Here is a 17699-nt window from a genome sequence, read left to right as displayed (position 1 = left end):
GGTACCATTTTGGGTCCATTTGGAGGAAAAGGGGGGGGCTGGGTGACGTCATCGCGATAAAAATAAATGTCTAATATCTACGAAACCAGAGCAGCACAAACCAGCACAAACGAAGCACAAACGAACGGTACCATTTTGGGTCCATTTGGAGGAAAAGGGGGGGCTGGGTGACGTCATCCCTATAAAATAAATGTCTAATATCTACGAAACCGGAGCAGCACAAACGAAACTTTTTGCTGCACAAACGAAGCACAAACGAACTGTACCATTTTGGGTCCATTTGGAGAAAAAGGGGGGGCTGGGTGAACTCTGGATGACCTATAAAATAATCTTTTATAACTCGAAAATCGTTGCTGCACAAACGAACATTTTTGCTGCACAAACCAGCACAAACGAAGCACAAACGAAACAGACTATTTTCCTTAAATTTTGCGTGGGGGGCGGGGGCAGCTTCACGCAGGTCATAGAGCGCCCTGAAGTACACAAGACACCGGTGCGTTCGGAAATGAAGGGGAATAAAGCGCACCCTCCCTCCAAACACGCCGACTCGCAGAATAGCGTTCGGCCGAAATTTCCAAACGCGCCCCTTATTTCCGTTTACAGCGCGTTATTCACGAGATAACCGTCGTATGACTGTTTTTCATTTGGATATTGTATTCTAACTAAATGGAGGTTTTACAGTAAATCAAGCTGTCCTTTCTCACAATTTCCAAGTTAGAACTTGTAACGCTCTAAATAGGAAAACATTTGGAAATCCTTATGAGTACAGAAGCGTCTTTCGTATCAACCCCACAGTTTATAGATCTCCAAACAACATGCAGATGTTTGTATGCATAACATACGTAGAAATGACAGGATTGATAACAGCATTTTGTTAGAAGCAAATAGTCAATAATTTATCAAAAATTCAAGAGGAAAATGTGCATAGTCAAAGTTATATCATCTTAATGACGAAGTCTTTGTATGGTACACATTTTAAAGCCTCGATCACTACAAAAAAAAAGATTATCATTGTCTCGATGCATTTTATTGACTCAATTGTCAAATGAGCATCAACGTTGTCTTATTCGAAATAAAATGTAACCATCTTTTTTTCACAAAAAATTAAGAGGTTAGCAAGTAAATGTATTTAAAGATATATATATATATTAAAGAAAAATATGACACGGATTTCTATCAATTTAACTTGACAAGCGTACTGTATTGTCCCAAAATGGTGTTTATTGGAAGGTGACCAACAGCGCTACAAATAGCACTGATAGCTAAATCACTTCCCTTCGTAATAACTACATGAGCCAACCTCTATTTTCATGTAAGCAAATTCTCTTATCACTGATAATGTAAAGGAAATTGACCTGAAATAAGAGAACACAAAATAATACAAAATAATTTAGTTAACTTAACACAAGTAATCAGAGAAGATGGCCTTTTTTTTCCCCTCACACAGGTTAGCAACTTGTTGCTCTATTCTGATAAACAATGTGTTCTAGAGATAACAGAACAAGTTGCTTCAGGTCCAAAACAGCAGTCTCTCAGGCACAACACACTTACATGAACGTGCTGCAATTCAAACTTTTAGTGCGTGTCCAGCCGTGATGCGGCATTCAACATTTGCCGAAAAGAAAATCACCCTTTTTTTTTTCACTTGGACTCTCCCAGTAAATGGACAATGAGTTCATATGTGGACAGGACGATGGCCGTGTTGGGGATTTGCTTAATTAGCTGTGGAATGAGTCCTCTATAAAAAGCAGCGTAGCCTTCTTCCAAAGCTATTAACCTCCCGGTCTGAAAGAAATACTTGTACTTGCTGCCTTCCTCACGCAGTCTTGTCCGAATCACCTCTGTGAAGACAAACGACAAATGATTTTGAGGCGATTTGCTGCTGGGAATAGTTGCGACAGGAGGCCTGCTTAGTACGTGTGCTTGCTTACCATGTGGGTAGGCTATGCAGGACGCGCAGCCCTTTGAGAAAGCAGCTGCCATCATCAAGCGCAGGAAGTCAGACGCTCTTTTCTCATTTTCGCTGTTCGGGGAGGCCAGCTGGTGGTCGGCGAGCCGCTTCTTGAGCGTCTCATAGATGAGGAAGCAGATCATGGTCTCGGAGATTCCGGCGTAAGATGCCGTCAGGCCGCGGTAGAAGCCCCGGACGCCCTCCGTTTTGTAAACGTGGCGGGCGCATTGCAAAGCATTCATCTTTTTCTCTCCTCTGGCTCTGAAAAGTCAAGCAAGTGTCCTTTGATTAATCAATGAATTGTTTTATCAAAATATTTGGAATGTGGAATGGGAACTCAGTAAAGCACTGATTCCTTATCACTAGGCCGCAAAAATTTGGTGTCATGACCGATCCATTTTACCCGCGCCCCTTCCAGTGCGACGCGAACTCACGTCACGTGACACGAATTCAGCCTTGAAACTGATTCATTAAATGGCAACGGATGCTGAGCAGAGACTACATATATTTTAAAGTCATTTCCATCTCATTTTACCCAACATATTTGAGGTCTCTTCACCAATCCCTCCCAGCATCATTAAATACTCGTCCACTAGATGGCAGAAGGTACAATCAACCCGCATAACCTATTGCTCTTCATACAACAGCATGATTGCTTCATGTTCAACCAAATGGGCCCACATTTCAAACCCAAAACTAAATAAATACGTGTGTGAGTACATTTTGATCATGACATGAGTTTATATCTTTTTCATGGCACTTTGGCTTAGTGGTGCGCCGTTGTTAAAATACACAGGTTTAAAACATGTTCAATAAAAAAAGATTTGCTTCCTGTTTTGCAAAAGAGCTCTTCAAATATTAATCTTCAGTTTATCAGTCATTACAGAGCTGTCATTGTGTAAGTTTAAAGTTAAATGGATAGTGACCCTTCAGAGTGTTTCGCTTGAAACGATCCAAGACTTTTTCTGAATTGGAGGAGTCCTATTTCGTGTATAAAAAAAAAAAAAAAAAAAAAAAAAAAAAAAAAAAGCTCCCCCCCAAAAGAAAAACTCACCATAAGTAAATAAATACCGTAAGTAAGTAAGTAAGTAAGTAAATAAATGAATAAATAAATACTGCTGTGACCTTGCACATCCAAGTGTAAATATAGACTCTTCTGCCAATGCGTCAGAGCTGTGTATTTACGGACATAGATCACAAGCTCAGAGTCACGTAGTGAAAGGCTCAAGGACAGCAAAGTGCTGTCATGCGGTGACCGTTTGTATTGCAAACGACATTCTACACACAGACTACCTGCCTTCAAATACTCTCCTCCAGCGATTCCCTCAAGGTCACTTAACCAAGCTATGTAATGTTGCAATCTCATGGAACACTACATGGTTACAACAAATATCTAATTTGTACATATACCAAATGTATTTATTATATCAGCTCAATGTACTCAAATTTATTGCACTAAACCTTTTGCATTGAATAAATGTATTAATCTGGATACACGGGTTATTTGTTCTGTCAAGTCAAGAAACAGCATGTCATTGTTCTGACTCACTATATGTCGCTGGCATTGATGATTGAACTAAAATAAATTACTTGGGAAAAATATAGGCCCAATTAAGCCAAACTGGGTCATTTCCTTTGACACACATGTTGATCTCACATAGTACACACAAAAAATGCTGGCCCAATTAAGCCAAACTGGTTCATTTCCATTGACACACCTGTTGATCACTCATAGTACACACTAAGGCCCACTGCACACTCCAAAATATGTCTGAACACAAATGAAACTTCATTCAGGGTGCAGAGTTCGACAGCGAGTTTCAAAGAGTGGCTAATGGTCAACCACTGGTTTCGAAATCTTAACCACCTGTGAGGTGCGTCGCAAGGTTGCAGATTATCAGCCAATTGACATTCAAAAGACTCTGCCTAGCCATCTAAATACTATGTAGCAACTGTCAGTTTTTTGGGATGGTTGTCCATTCGAGTCAGGTTATGGTGTGCTGTGGATCTAAAATGCCGCCACTGCATAGAGTCCCACAATCACTGGTCCACTAAATGCAAATCTAGAAGCTTCACGCATAGGCACAGAGGGCAGGTGCACTTAAGGTCATACTCACTTTTTCTCTAGCTGCATCCTGGTCTTGACCATCCAGACAGGATTCATCAGGGAGTTTGTCACAAAAGCTGAGGAACAAACAACATGTTTTTTTTTTCTAAATCATTCTAAGACAGAAAGGAATGAACACTAGAGAATTTGCAAAATGTAGTTTTCCCTTTTAATCTTGAAGACCACCAAAACATTTACTGGCCGCTGGATCACATGACACTGCTTTTATGTACGACATTATGATTGAAGGCTCACCTGCAATACCAGCAGAGGACATGTGTACAGCACCACTATTGGGAACCAGCATCCCATTGAAAAGCTCTTTGGATTTGGAATATGCAGCAAAGTAAATGGCTCTGAAATAAAAAAAAAGGGGAACAAACTGGTGAGAACTCATACACCACAGAAGCCTGCTGGAAGGATTTGCACATCAACAGAGAATCCATTCTCAAAATGCTTAATGTGCAAATGTGGATCTATAACTCGAGGGTTCATGATACGAGTGATTGTAGAGGGAATGACAGTGGGGTCCCTGCACCTCACTTCGGGAACAGACTGACACTGCACCAGAATGGGCTGAATAAGCACAGAGAGCCTCGGTGGCCAAAAGAGCTGCTCCGAATGGGAGCGTTGGCTCGCGGACTAGCATAGTGGTAGCATTACATAATTGACTGATACTGCTATTCATTAGCCAGTGCGGCAATTGTGACCCCATGAGTGTATTCAGTCAGGAGTCTCAAAGTCGAATCAATGTTTTGTTTAAGACATTTGCGATAACGGTACAATACTCTGGGGGATGGGTTTGCTTGTTGACACACTTAAAACAAAAATGTATGAAATCTATTAGAATAGAATAAACAATAGAATAGAAAGCCTTAAGTGTCATGATGCAGAATGGTACACTAAAAAAGGGGTCAAACTCCTTGTATAAAAATGATTAAAAATAAATAAAAAACTACACTAAGCAAGACAACACAGTGCCAAGGCACACATCATATATACAGGAGCAGCAGTGCGAGAAATTTGTTAAATGTAATAGAAAAAAAATGACAGCAATGTGGAATAAGTGTTTACCAATCAAGATGGAGTTTGGAGGCCAAATAGATGAATAAATAAAATGATGACAAGTTCTATGAGTACATACAGAACCTGAGTCAATACAAAGTGACGAGTAGCAGCTCAAGTGACACTAAAGACAGAGTTTGCCAAACAATCAAAGAAAGGGTTTTGACATAGAACACCTTTGGCAGTATCAACACTTTAGTTTGACTGTGCAAACATTTGGAAAGAAGTAAGCACACAGAAATTATATTATACAATCACGTGAGGCCTTGTAAGAAGGATATTGGTGGCTAACTGAACAAGAACATGGAAAGTGACAGTATGACAACGGCTTCCTGTCTATATGTGCACTCACCTTTCAGCTGTGTGATATAAAGTTTTGGCTTTTGTTTTTGAGTACAAGGACATGTTAGAGTGCATAATCAGTGACTTCTACACTTACTGGCAGGCCTCACATCATTGCCACATAGTTCGACTTTGTGCGACAAAGAAATATTATGTAAACATGGTGAGAGTGTGCTTAATATGGAAGAAACTCAAATATGTAGTGCAGCGCTTTCTTTACCGTGAGGGAGCCACACCAACAAGATTTGGCCCCAGACCACGGAAAAGAGATCTTGGTCCCTCTTTCTCGAGGATTGATCTGGGGGGGGGGAAAAAACAAAAAAAATAAACAAGCATTCAGGCAGTGGACCCCTATTCCATTAATAGAATGGCTATTCTAACATTCTCTTATGCTGATGAAGTGTTGCATCAGAAGTACTACCTTGAGAAGGATCTACACACACCACAAGTCACATTGAATTGTCTTATTTGCTACACACAAATCCTTTAAGGTTCTGTGACCTTCATATGTCAGATGGCTGGGAGGTGTCAGTCTGCATTTTGCACTTCTGTAACATACGCTCTGTCTCCAAAATGCGCATTAGCCCTGTGAATTGCCCTCTCACTTAGAAAACAGCTGCTTTCCAACAAGAGCCAGGTCAAAATGATACTGATTGTTTTGAGGTCAAAGTCACTGGCTGCCGGTTGTTTACGTATACTACTGTATGTCTTATCTGGTACACTGTAAAACACTGTCTGCCATTCCAAAGACAGCACAAAGACAGCGAAGACACAACAGTGGAAAATCACATTTAAAGTAAAAGCACCCGAGACTGGAACTGGCACACTACAGTGTGTTGCATTTACACTATTTTATTATCAGGGTGTCTTGGGCCTCAACATTTAGAGCCTCAGTTGACAGCATCCCAGACCAGTTGCAGTCCTCGTCATCTGGGTGTAATTTAACACTGGCGCCAGCCACAGCACCCCATTAAAGAAATTCCCTTGGAGTCTTTGAGCTGTTCCCCGAGGCAACATTATATTAAAAAAACATACATATACTATAGTATGTGAGTGCCCAATGAATATGGATATGGGGGGGGGGGGGGGGGGGGGGAACTGCAGCTATTGCGGTGTCTGGTGGGAAATGCTGGGCCCTGTCACAGCATGCAGCTGTTTAGGGAAGACCTAGCAAGAGTAAGAACACAGTGTACTTAATCCTGCTTTATGGACGACAAGATTAACAGCAGTAAGGAAAAAAAATGCATTCAAGTTATGATATAACAGCTCCTAGAAAAAGTCATCGTGTTGACCGTACATAAGAATACAAGGAGGCATTTATTATGATATTCTAGCGCCTTCTGCAGTCTTCGGAAACAAGTTGTACCGCCTATACATGCGTAGGGAACAAATTGTTCCCATCACAGAGTGTAGTGCAGCATGGACTGCTGATATGGGCTCTCTGACAACATTTTACCGTAAGACTTGCAAGAGCCCAGGCGTAACGGTGCCTGGTCGGATGACCCCGGTCCCAGTAAGGGTGCCAAGCTGGACTTGGAAGACGGGTCGGAGGGTAAGTCCGGAGGACTGCAGTCGTGTCTTTAACACCTCCAAGGGGCAGGTCACGATGGCTCCCACTGTACCACTACACCTGCAAAAAACATATAAGGAAAACATTGACACTACTCAGTTGCTACCTTTGAAGTATTGTTTATTTCCCAAGATGGAAACCCTGCAGTTGACCCCCCCCTCCCCCGAGACCAAAATATTTTTCTCACGTGACCTATGAGCATATCTGCCAAGAGCACAGCACTTTTAGTGGCGGTCCAAGGGTTAACTTGGCACTTCTGCTTTCCCTTTTGTGACACCTTTCTCTATGTTACAAGAAATGCATTATAGTCACATATTTGACAGTCGCGTTTCCTGCGTCACAGGAAAGGTAACATTTTATTATGTAATGTGCTCATAACAGCTTTTAGTGAGCCATCTTTGATCTGTGTCACTTTTCTACATTGAACAAATCTGTCACACTTACATCAAAGAAGCTACCTACATTAAGCCTCTTGCGGAACTTGAAGGAATTCTTCACTCTTGATGTGAGTGCAAAGTGATATATGGTCATTTTGTGTGTGAAAGTCATTGATTCCCAACCGCCGTGCTGCATCTGAGGACATCAGGTGTGCTGTGGTGTTATCCAGCCCAGAAATGACATTCATTTACTAAAAGTCATGAGTCTGCGCTCAGGCCTGCAGGTTATAGTGGCAAGCAAAATAATCAACTGCTCAACACGTTGCACTTCATCCAAAAGAATAACGCAACAGCTCTAAATTCAACAAAACAGACAACCCTTTTTAACACCGGGTAAATTGAGATGAGGTGACATTGATTTCAGAAAATCTATGTTAAGATGGAATCTTTAACAATTTCGATCATCCTAACGTGTCGAATGTTGCCATTGCACATGCTGCCAAAGTTGTCGTGACTTTTCAAGGGTAACATGGCGTCATTTCAACTAACCACCCATTGTCAAAACCTGGGCTTAACATCATCGTGTCGCTTCTAGTCACCTCGGCGATTTATTTGGTGTAGTTTCCGTAGCGCTACTGGCAGCAATTATTCCGATAATGTTTCTACTATTCTTAGAACCGCAGGACTCTAAACATTCTGCCTCTTGTTACATAACAACAGCAGTCTACAACCCGTGTGATCCGCCGTTGTGCCAAGAAACCGGTTGCTACACTTCAAACTTAGAAAGGCAGTTCTCTTAGATGTGGCATTTTAAGCCCAAAACGCAACGTTATCAACTCCGAACGTGACACCGGACAGATGTATATCGTGCCAAGCTTAGCTAGCTAATGTCTGCGATGATGTATCTATCGTGAGATATGAATGTGTTATGATGTTGCCGGGTGACTTTGAGCAAGACAAGGTTTCTGAACTCCTTGTAATAAGTTTAAAACATATGGATATTATTCGTAAGGCAGTCAGTCTGTATGGAGAATAAAGAAATAATGTATGGAGAAACAAAGGGGAAACGTTAGCTCTGAATGATAATCAAATGCTAACGCGAGCTAGCTAGTGCTAACAGTTAGCACCCCGGCTAACGGTCCGCTATGAGGCCAGAAACTCTTCGCTTCAGTGAAATTGTATCCTACCGTAAAAAAAAAATAATAATAATAATAATAACACGTCGAGAGACGTTTACAATTTGCCCGTTTAGAAGATGTATGTAGAAGATGTCAGGTATTACTTACCCTCCAGCAAAAAGATGCAGAAGTGTGTCTTTCTGGGCCATCTTCCTACTTCTTCTTTTTGGTATTTTCTTTTCAAACAGCCACCATACTAATATTGATGTTCCCGAATAACCTCTCTAACGCAAAGATGGTTCGGTGCACAGAGCCTTCGGCTTTTTCACGTGTAGCGTTGGCTCGCTGTGAAACCGGCTGGGCGGAGCTGTCAGTCAGAGGCAAACCGGTTGAGGAGGCGTCGCCCATGATGACGACAGTGGGCCGGATGAGGGCGTCGTCTGTGACGTAGGCACACGTGCTCTGGACACTGCGTCTGTGACCTTTTCAAGTCGTGCTTTATTTTGGCTAAATAACGGAGGTACAAAAAGAGGACGAGGTCAATCGTGTTTGGACCTGATGTGAAATTGACACAGCGAGTGGTTAATATAATGACTGCATATGGTGATGTTGAATATATCCACAAATTAGCAAATGGTTCTTCTTTTGGTGCTCCAACTTCCTCCCACATTAGAGACTGTAAATCCAGGTCCAGAAAAAAACAAGCTCGTTTACCTGCAGTTTGAGTAGAAGCACCTTTGGTCAAAGCCAAATTGTCACATGGGTTTTACTTCCTGGGCCTCTGTCTCTGACCGACATTCCAAAATTGAACCCTGTGGAACAGGTTTTTAGTTAATCTACATGTTTTTAAAATATGAGATAAAGCCAAAGTACCTGTAAAGAATCCATGCAAACACAGGGACAACATGGAAACTCCACACAGGAACGCGAGAGCTGAGATCTGATCCCTGAACCACAGAACTTTGAGCTAGTTTTACTAGTTCATATTGGTGCCCTTTAGTTGCGGTACAGCATAAAAAAAAAAAACCTGTGGCACTAATTTTAACAATGACGTCTAAATTTTCAAATGAGCTTAGACCATGGTCTTCAGTTACAAAGTTAGACACTTGTGAAAAAATTCAAAGTGAGGTCAGGAACAGTATATTGTACGGTATAACATGCATAATTTGGTACCAAAAACGTTGTCACCAAGTGACGCCAAATCAAAAACTTTAAAAGGCCCCAGCTCCTCACAACACCTCAATAGGGTCATAAAATGTAATGATGGACAATTTTGTAATACTTCATAAGGGCCTGAAAACAATACAGTACTTGAAAACAAAATAAGAAAGCATTTCTATAAGAATAAATGTAAGGAAGGTGTCTGAGTATTTAATATATCACAGAAATACCTCCAAAGTGCAACAATGGTTGTTGACTTTTTTTTTTTTGAAGGACACAATTTAAGTTCCACTGTTGAGGGGGAAAAAAAGTAAAGCCCACATCATTGTGCTAATTAAGTTGCATGATACATGGTCGCTTGCTGCAATAGCACGTCCCAATGTTTACTAGTCAGATGTTTATCAACCAGCAGTTAGCCGCCTCTAGCTGTGATAAGAACTGGAAATAACAGGAGATAATAGGGCAAAAAAAAACAAAAAACATGATCTTTTCGACTGGGAGAACAACAACAAAGAATGTTGGCTGGTTTGGACTCAAGTGGACATGTGACGCAGGTGAGGTGCAGTAACATTTCAAATAGAGCACAACAGGAAGGTCAGTTGAAAACAACGTTGGCCAGCTAAATTGTATTTGTATATTTAAGAAAAATACTCTCAGCACTGCAGTGACTGAGTAAAGTTGTTTGGTTTTGAGTCACAAACATCGGAGCTACTGACACCAAATGAAAGATGAAGCTGTAGTATTTACAGTGGCTGATGGGATACTTTGTCTAATCGTAATTACTTTTCCACCTGTTATCAAGTGCAATGTAATTTCAATTCAGGATTTAATAAACCTCATATAATCATTAAACCGCTATGAGAGTTTGACTCGCTCAATCTCTGAAAAACTGATACAAGAGGGAAAGGCATGACCTTAAATTTCACACCTCAAATATCTCATACAATTTCTCGTCTCAATATCTCCACCTCTTGGTTAGCACAACACGCATTCAAATATATTTAATTTAAAATTTGTTTTAGCAGTGTTTCACTCCAACATGGACATTTTGAGTCAGTTTTGTATAATTATGTCTGTTGTGATTGAAGTACCACAGTAATATTAACACTTCTTTCAGTATTTCACTATCATTATTTATCAAAGTTGAACAAATAAATCAATGCACGGATCAACAGGATATAATCTTTAATAGCTACATAAAGACATCTACATCGAGTACAAATAAAATGCAAGCAGTAAGGAAAACAGCTGTGGCACATGGAGTGCTGACTGAAGATCAGAGCTGCACGACATTTAGATACACCAGAATCAACCGCTGTGATATGAAGTACCGCGTGCCATTTGACAATGTTGGCAGCGCAGAACCTTGATGACATCAGAGCAGCACATTGTGGATTGTCAATCATGGTGCTATACATGTACAGTTGTGTTGACGCACAAACATGTGCCTCGATATGTGCCCGTTTCATTCACACATCTCAACGAGCTGGTTTTTACTTTGTGCGCTAACCTGTGACTGTGGATGTGGGAATGACAGAAGTCAAAATTGCACAGAGAAACAAATGAAAGAAACTTTAAAAACAATGCAATCACAAAAAGAATCATTTCTTGCAGATACATGCGATGAATGATCACAGTGACATAGTTCAGAAGATTTCTGCTGATTTAATTAGTAGTTCTAGTCAGATGCCTTATGTGTGAGCAGGAAATACCGGGACAATGTCGCACTACATAAGCCTCCCTGGAGTGGTCAGCATCTCACTTCGGTTGTGCGGCTATCTAAAAGTCATCATCATCTTAAAAAAAAAAAAAAAAAAAAAAAAAAAAAAAAAAACAAAACCTGCTTTCATCCTCCATTTTTAATATCCTCAGGGACATCAGTGAGCTGCAGCTCATCTTGGGCTCATGTTTGCATGACGCACGTAAATGCTGCCACCTTGTGGCCAGGGCGCAACCCCACCTCAGCACAAGTTTAATTTTATTGCAATCAAAATATTAAAATATTCCCAAGACAGACAGTCTCGAGATTTACATGAGACACTGACCACTATTGGCTTGACTGGCAAGGTATATTTTGTCCTATCAGCATGTGCATAGAAACTCAGCAATTCCTGATTTCTTTTAAGTTAAGAGTACAAGTGGACAAGTCATTAAAACAGGATAAGAACCTATAATAAAAAAAAAAAAAAAAGTCCAGCCACTACCACAACAGCATACTAATTGAAACATCTGTGAGCCCAAGTCTAACAGGCCTCGGAAATGCTGTCAAACAAGTTTGACCAAAGAAGGATCCCAGAGAAGCACAAGAGAGAAAGAAGAGAGGGACAAGGGGAGGGGTGGTATAGCTACTATTGAACTTGAAAGTGTCGTCATTGGTAGAGCAGGTAGTTCTTGAGAAAGGCCGGCAAGGGTAGCCTTGGAATTTCACTCAGACGCTCCCTCCCAAGAGCCACCCGCACCGAGCGCCGACAGAGGTCCATCAGAGTCAGAGGTTCAGCTGAGGAAAGAAAGGGGGGTGGGAAAGACTTGTATAAGAATGTGATGGATCTGACAAATTAATCAAAACACGAACGTAACAACAATGGCAAATTGGGTGTTCAACCACATTTTGGTGGGAAATGTATGCCTCCAAATGTGGGAGCTGAAAACCATCATGTAAGTCAGCATGTTCCCAGAAACATCTTTGGGAATGATTTATGGTAGAGGACCCTTTTATAGGTCACACTCTTGCAATCAGCATGCCAATATTTTTTGCTCAGTACACATGAGCAAGCACGCGACGGGGACATGAAGCAAACGTGTGACCATCTCTCAGCAGCAAATGGATTGTATAAAAGCTGAAGACAGAACAAATCAATTGAGCGTAAACGGCAGCAGCTTGTACTTACGGTCAAGTCCGTTTATGTAGCGCATTCGTATTTCACAGTGTCCCCACACAGCGCTCACCACCGGGTACAGCTTCCTGCCTTTAAGTCCTCGGAAGGCCACCCCCAGGTAATGGCCGTCCACAATGTAACCCAGCGTCCCCTCGTCCATGTCCAAGACAACTAAGAGGGAGTCCGGTATGAGGAAGGTGTCGTCCGGCTCGAGGAAGGAAGGGTACGTTTTTCCAGAATGATTGCTGTCGTGGTAGAGTTTACTCCGACAAAGGTCCCAACCCCAAGACTCGCTGTTACTTCCCACCAGCGCCGTGTAGCCCACCGAGTGCAGTGGCGCGGCGCCCGTTGCCACGCCGACCACCGCGTGCGTGCCCCTCTGACGCATGGCCCAGCTGATTTCCCACACGTGCAGTCCCCGCGTATAGCCAACGCGGCCCCGGATGGCGTCCGTGCTTTGCGCCACGGGGTGCCTGTGGAAAACCAGCTTGTTATCGTCCTTGACAAAGATGTTGAGCGAGCGGTCGTCATTGTTCCAGGAGTGCTTGACCTGGACGTCCGTGCCGGCGGGCGGCATGTCCAGCAGCAGGTCGAGTCGAGAAGGCTTGGTGTGATTTAGGGCCTGTAACTCCAGCTTCAGGGGGCTGAATGCTGGATCTCGCATATCAATGGTTTTTATACCACCTGGGACCTTTTGCCCCATACTCTGAGCATTAACGGCAGCGGCCTCGCCTTCTTCCTACTCCCCCCTCCTCAAAGTCCACTGGGGGGGGTAGTCAAACGCTGGTCGACTCCTGCAACCCAAGTAGCAGGTTTTTGCTCCTCTGTCTCTGGTTTCAGAAGGTCAAGATGTGGTGATTTGGGAAACTGGGATTGGGGGGGGTAAACGAAAAGAAAAACAAGTTAAATCTAACAAGATATCGTGATATTTATATTTACCTAGATAGAAAAATGATTTTTTTTTCATTATTCATTGAAATCTTTTTTTCATGCTGCAAAATAAGCAATCTCTATGCAATGTTAGTTTACTAATTGTAATTACCCTGGACGCTGATGTTCAGCAATTGGACGTAGATGCAATTTGTTTGCATCTGACTGGTCAAGTTCACATCATTTGTCAAAATGATCACATTAAGCTTTTCTGAGAAACAATGTGGAAGTAATTTTCCACTGTTTTCTGAAAGTAAACTGGTGTCTGAGAGCTTTATCCAATTTACTGGCACACAAAATTAAGGACAGTGACCCTGCACACATCTGCAGCAATGTTTTAACACCACCGCCTTATGGACTACCAACTTGAGACTTAAGTCTGTACATCTGACACAATAGTTGCCTCCAACATGAACAAAACAATCTGTATTTTTTTTGTATAGAACTTTAACTGTGAGTGAGGCTGGTCTGGTTTGGCTTGCTAATCATGCATCATTTATGATTTTTGGGCAAGTGATTGCACAATTGGCAAATGTGCTGCTGGGAAGGCCTCTAATTGAATTGTAGACAAGAGTTCATTGAGGAGGGCCTTAGCCCATCTTCTAATGCAAGTAAACAACCATTTAAGTGGGTCATGTCTTCTCAATGATTGGAAAACAGGGGGTATGAAAAAGCAAGCAACGGGTGGCCAGCATCTGAATGTAAACAATCTCTCTTTGAATGCCTTGTCCAGCATTCAGAAAGATTCAGACATGTTCATTTGCACACGGCTGAGGCTCACACTTCACTATTTCTCCTCCCTTGGTAAAGCACAACGTTACAACAAACAAGTAAACTGCCCCGACAGAACACGTAAATACCTTAAAAATAAACAAGCCCCGTTGAAAAATACGCCTGTGCTGGTTCATGTTCCAGGGCCCCTGGTTGGTTGAGTTTGGGACTGATTAAGATGCAAGAAAAACAGCGGGATAGATTTGCTAAGCCAAAGAAACACCGCTCTGGATTCTAAAGCACAATACGGTCTGGGCCAATCAGTGTCATTTTGTTTGCCTGCAGAGTACGTAAGAGTTTGGATTTGCAAAGTCATCCAAATTGGAATTGAGAAAACTGAGCAGTTTAAAACACTTTATTAAATCAGATTAACTGACAGAATAAATCGACAGATTCATCGGTTACTAAAACAATCATTACGTACAGCAATATTGGTGTAATTGGGAGCCACTTTCAATCCTATTATATAGACGACAATATAATCGTCATTTGATTAAATGCAATTTGCGAATTTGACAAGTCACTGGGACCAGAGCGGAGGAGTTGAGTGCGAGCACGGGCGATAACACTAATTTAAAACTGCCGCACAAAGTGCACTTAATTGCAGGTGACTTTTCCATCTCCCGAGCGCATGTGACGAGCATCTAACATGTTGGTTTGTTCTGCAAGGTTAAAAACGCCCACCATATGCGCTGTGGTTAAGTTGGTTATTTGGGTTGCTAAAAAGTTGACTTTGATACATGGTTGTCTGATGATTAAGCACACAATATCATGAATGAAAATGAAAACTGATAAAATAAATAGCACTCCTACACATTTCAATGACTAGGTGTCACTTTGGAGTGTCACTTTGGATGCCTTTGGCGCACTTCTGTTTTTGAAATAGGAGAATGTTACGTCAAACGATTGACCACATATTAATTGTGTGATGTCCAATTTTTTTTTTTTTTTTTTTTTGCGAAATGACCCCAACGACATTTCATGACTGTACATGCTTCTACTAGCGTAAGCAAAACCCAGAGTGTGAAAAACAAATAAGCGACCTAATCCTAAAATCCATGGAAGCATTTTTTGAATCGCATGGACACCACGCCAATACAACCCCCACGCCCCCTCCATAGAATTTCACGGAGCATTCAAGCGTGTCGTTTATAGGAAGCTAAGGCTATTATCTCACACACGAGTGCCAAAAAGAGATTCCATTGCATTAGCACCAATTCACCAAATTATATGCAACACTGTGGCACAAGAAGCCACCAAACCAGTATCCCTGATCTAACAAAGACAACTCAGACTCAATCTCCGTCATAACATTACTATCAGAAGATAATATGGTTAGCATCATTATCTTACATTGATTTGGGCCAACACTGCAACTCTGCTGACATTTTGACTTTGCCGTGTCAGTGATTCTGTTGCTCTGGAACTTTGGCCAGCAAAGTTGCCAAACTATCAGGGAAGACCATTTATGTGAACTCACTGTTGGGTGACAACAACAGGCAGAACAGCATGCTCACAGCTACATTTCCAGAAATCAGATCATTTGATTTACCTTGTTTGATTACACATTAGATAGGTGGGCAGACTCACCTGGATCAGTATACAAACAAGGTAATTTTCCATAGTATGTACTCTTTTAATGTCATTGCCTGTTTCAGAAACGTTAGGGTTTCAGTGATTAAATAGAACCTAAATTCAATCCTGCACAAATTCTTCCCAGCAACTCTATGGTCAGGACCATCTTGATGACAACCATGTCTTCAAAATGGACCCAGCTGCGGTCGGGGAGGAGTGGGGAAGAAAATCACACATATCCATGTTGGGTGAGTAGGAAGGTCACTCGGAGGGTTTTTTTCTCCGTCAGGAACCGCCGGATGCTCAGGGCACTGTGAGCAGGCACGTTGTCATGGTGAAGCAGCGTTGAGTCATCTAAACTCTCACTTTCTCCGAATGAAGCAAGTGCAGCAGAATGTTTTTAAGACACACCAGTATAAATGATCGTAACATTGAAGGGGGAAATTGTCATTTAGGTTTGAAAATTGAAACGTTTCTGACACACCTCGTCTACTGAATGCGGTCTTAAGCTAGCAAAAACGTGCAATGAGCAAACTTGTCATGCTAGCCAAAACAAGAGCTGATCATTCTAATGCGCTGTCTTGACCTACATATTTGACCCCCCCCACACACACACACACACACACACACATACATACATAAACACCGCAAAACGTATTACCAATAATTAAAAAATCAAATCAAATAGCTCGTAAAAATGAGGAGCCGCAAAACGGATTCTAGCGTCTAAACTGGAATGGTGTAAATGGGACTCCAAAGGGAGCGACCGAGACGCTCGTACAGCTACCGCAAGACTAGTAAGAACAGCTCGTAGAAGGCGTTGTTTTTTCTTTTTGTCTGTATTTTCAAAACAACCCTTGCTGTCGGCTGAACGGAAGCGACGCCGTGTGCCAGGTTGGCGTTCGGGTGTTGTTGAGTTGTGTTTCCGTGTCGGCTTACCTTTACCCATCCGAGTCCGGACGACATGAATTAGATGAAGTGACGACGGCTGCTAGCTAACATATCTCGGGTCACGTGGTGAAGTGCTCCCAGCTGCTGCTGTGCTCATTAGGACCTCCCCGTCTCCGTTGCAGTCCATGTCAGAGTCATCAGCGCATCGCCTATGAGAGCGCACAGCTAGCCCCAGCGGTGCCGCCTTCGCGGGGATGGCTAGTTTAATATGGGTCATTCCATAATTGGAGGGCAACTTCTTTTAATGGTTTAACTTTTTTTAATGTTAAACCATACAATCAGTCGCGCTCGCTCAACCATCAGCGTTTTACAAGCTGTTTGGTTTTTTATAATGTGTGTGTGTGTGTGTGTGTGTGTGTGTGTGTGTGTGTGTGTGTGTGTGTGTGTGTGTGTGTGTGTGTGTGTGTGTGTGTGTATATATATATATATATTATATAATATATATATATATAATATAATATATATATAAATATTTCAAAATAATGCTTAATTTTGAGTTTATTCTGAAGAGTAGTTGCTATAGCACTGTTGGCTGCTTTGGTAATATTAATATTTTTTAATTATCAAAACCAAATTCACAGAAAAGAGCTTAAAAAGGGGAAAAATAAAAGTTTAAATGTTAATATGTTGAGAATTCAGTAAATTCTGATATTTACAATCTCACATTATGTGGTTAAAATACAGTTGCTTGTTCCTGTACACCTGGCCAGCATGTGGTTTCGTGTGCACATGAAGCTTCGAGAAATGAATCTTTTCTCTAATCAGTTGACTGAAGTGGTTTGCTCCCTTATGAGGCTTCACCTCATTATTACTAGGACAACTTATAGGACAGATATGCCATTGCATTTTATTTTTTGGGCGACTTAAGAGTGAAGCGTTACATTTTCTTTTGTCTGTAGTATGAT

The 17699-nt window shown here is 41.7% G+C and overlaps 2 protein-coding genes across 3 annotated transcripts; both read right to left on the bottom strand.

The window, feature by feature from the left end:
• Positions 1 to 1005: 1005 nt before the first annotated feature.
• On the bottom strand, positions 1006 to 8949 carry slc25a33 (solute carrier family 25 member 33). The gene is made up of 7 exons (XM_085922866.1): positions 8699 to 8949; positions 6922 to 7095; positions 5686 to 5763; positions 4314 to 4414; positions 4069 to 4135; positions 1932 to 2212; positions 1006 to 1841 (listed from the first exon to the last, which is right to left on the bottom strand). Exons 1-7 carry the CDS (start codon positions 8737 to 8739, stop codon positions 1642 to 1644), a joined length of 942 nt encoding a protein of 313 aa, XP_085778992.1. The 5' UTR covers positions 8740 to 8949; the 3' UTR covers positions 1006 to 1641.
• A 1916-nt stretch (positions 8950 to 10865) lies between these two features.
• On the bottom strand, positions 10866 to 16941 carry spsb1 (splA/ryanodine receptor domain and SOCS box containing 1). Of its 2 annotated transcripts, none has more exons than XM_085922844.1 (3): positions 16783 to 16941; positions 12580 to 13434; positions 10866 to 12188 (listed from the first exon to the last, which is right to left on the bottom strand). In XM_085922844.1, the coding sequence occupies exons 2-3, from the start codon at positions 13268 to 13270 to the stop codon at positions 12061 to 12063; spliced, it is 819 nt and encodes a 272-aa protein (XP_085778970.1). In that variant the 5' UTR covers positions 13271 to 13434; positions 16783 to 16941; the 3' UTR covers positions 10866 to 12060. The 2 variants fall into 2 exon arrangements, with proteins under 2 accessions (XP_085778970.1, XP_085778980.1); XM_085922854.1 differs by lacking the exon at positions 16783 to 16941 and adding an exon at positions 15622 to 16774.
• Positions 16942 to 17699: the final 758 nt, after the last annotated feature.

The sequence above is a fragment of the Syngnathus leptorhynchus genome, chromosome 1 (assembly GCF_054491065.1).
Source record: "Syngnathus leptorhynchus isolate UIUO chromosome 1, UIUO_Slep, whole genome shotgun sequence".
NCBI lineage: Eukaryota > Metazoa > Chordata > Actinopteri > Syngnathiformes > Syngnathidae > Syngnathus > Syngnathus leptorhynchus.
This window is presented reverse-complemented; position numbering and strand designations above follow the sequence as displayed.

Excerpts from the sequence above, each read along its gene's own strand:
- spsb1 (XM_085922844.1), bottom strand. The coding sequence starts at position 13,270 with ATGGGGCAAAAGGTCCCAGGTGGTATAAAAACCATTGATATGCGAGAT. Across the intron at positions 12,189-12,579 it reads CTACATAAACGGACTTGACC|CTGAACCTCTGACTCTGATG; the intron begins GTAAGTACAAGC and ends TTCTTTCCTCAG.
- slc25a33 (XM_085922866.1), bottom strand. The coding sequence starts at position 8,739 with ATGGCCCAGAAAGACACACTTCTGCATCTTTTTGCTGGAGG. Across the intron at positions 7,096-8,698 it reads CTGCATCTTTTTGCTGGAGG|GTGTAGTGGTACAGTGGGAG; the intron begins GTAAGTAATACC and ends TGTTTTTTGCAG. Across the intron at positions 4,415-5,685 it reads GTTGGTGTGGCTCCCTCACG|AGCCATTTACTTTGCTGCAT; the intron begins GTAAAGAAAGCG and ends TTTTTATTTCAG.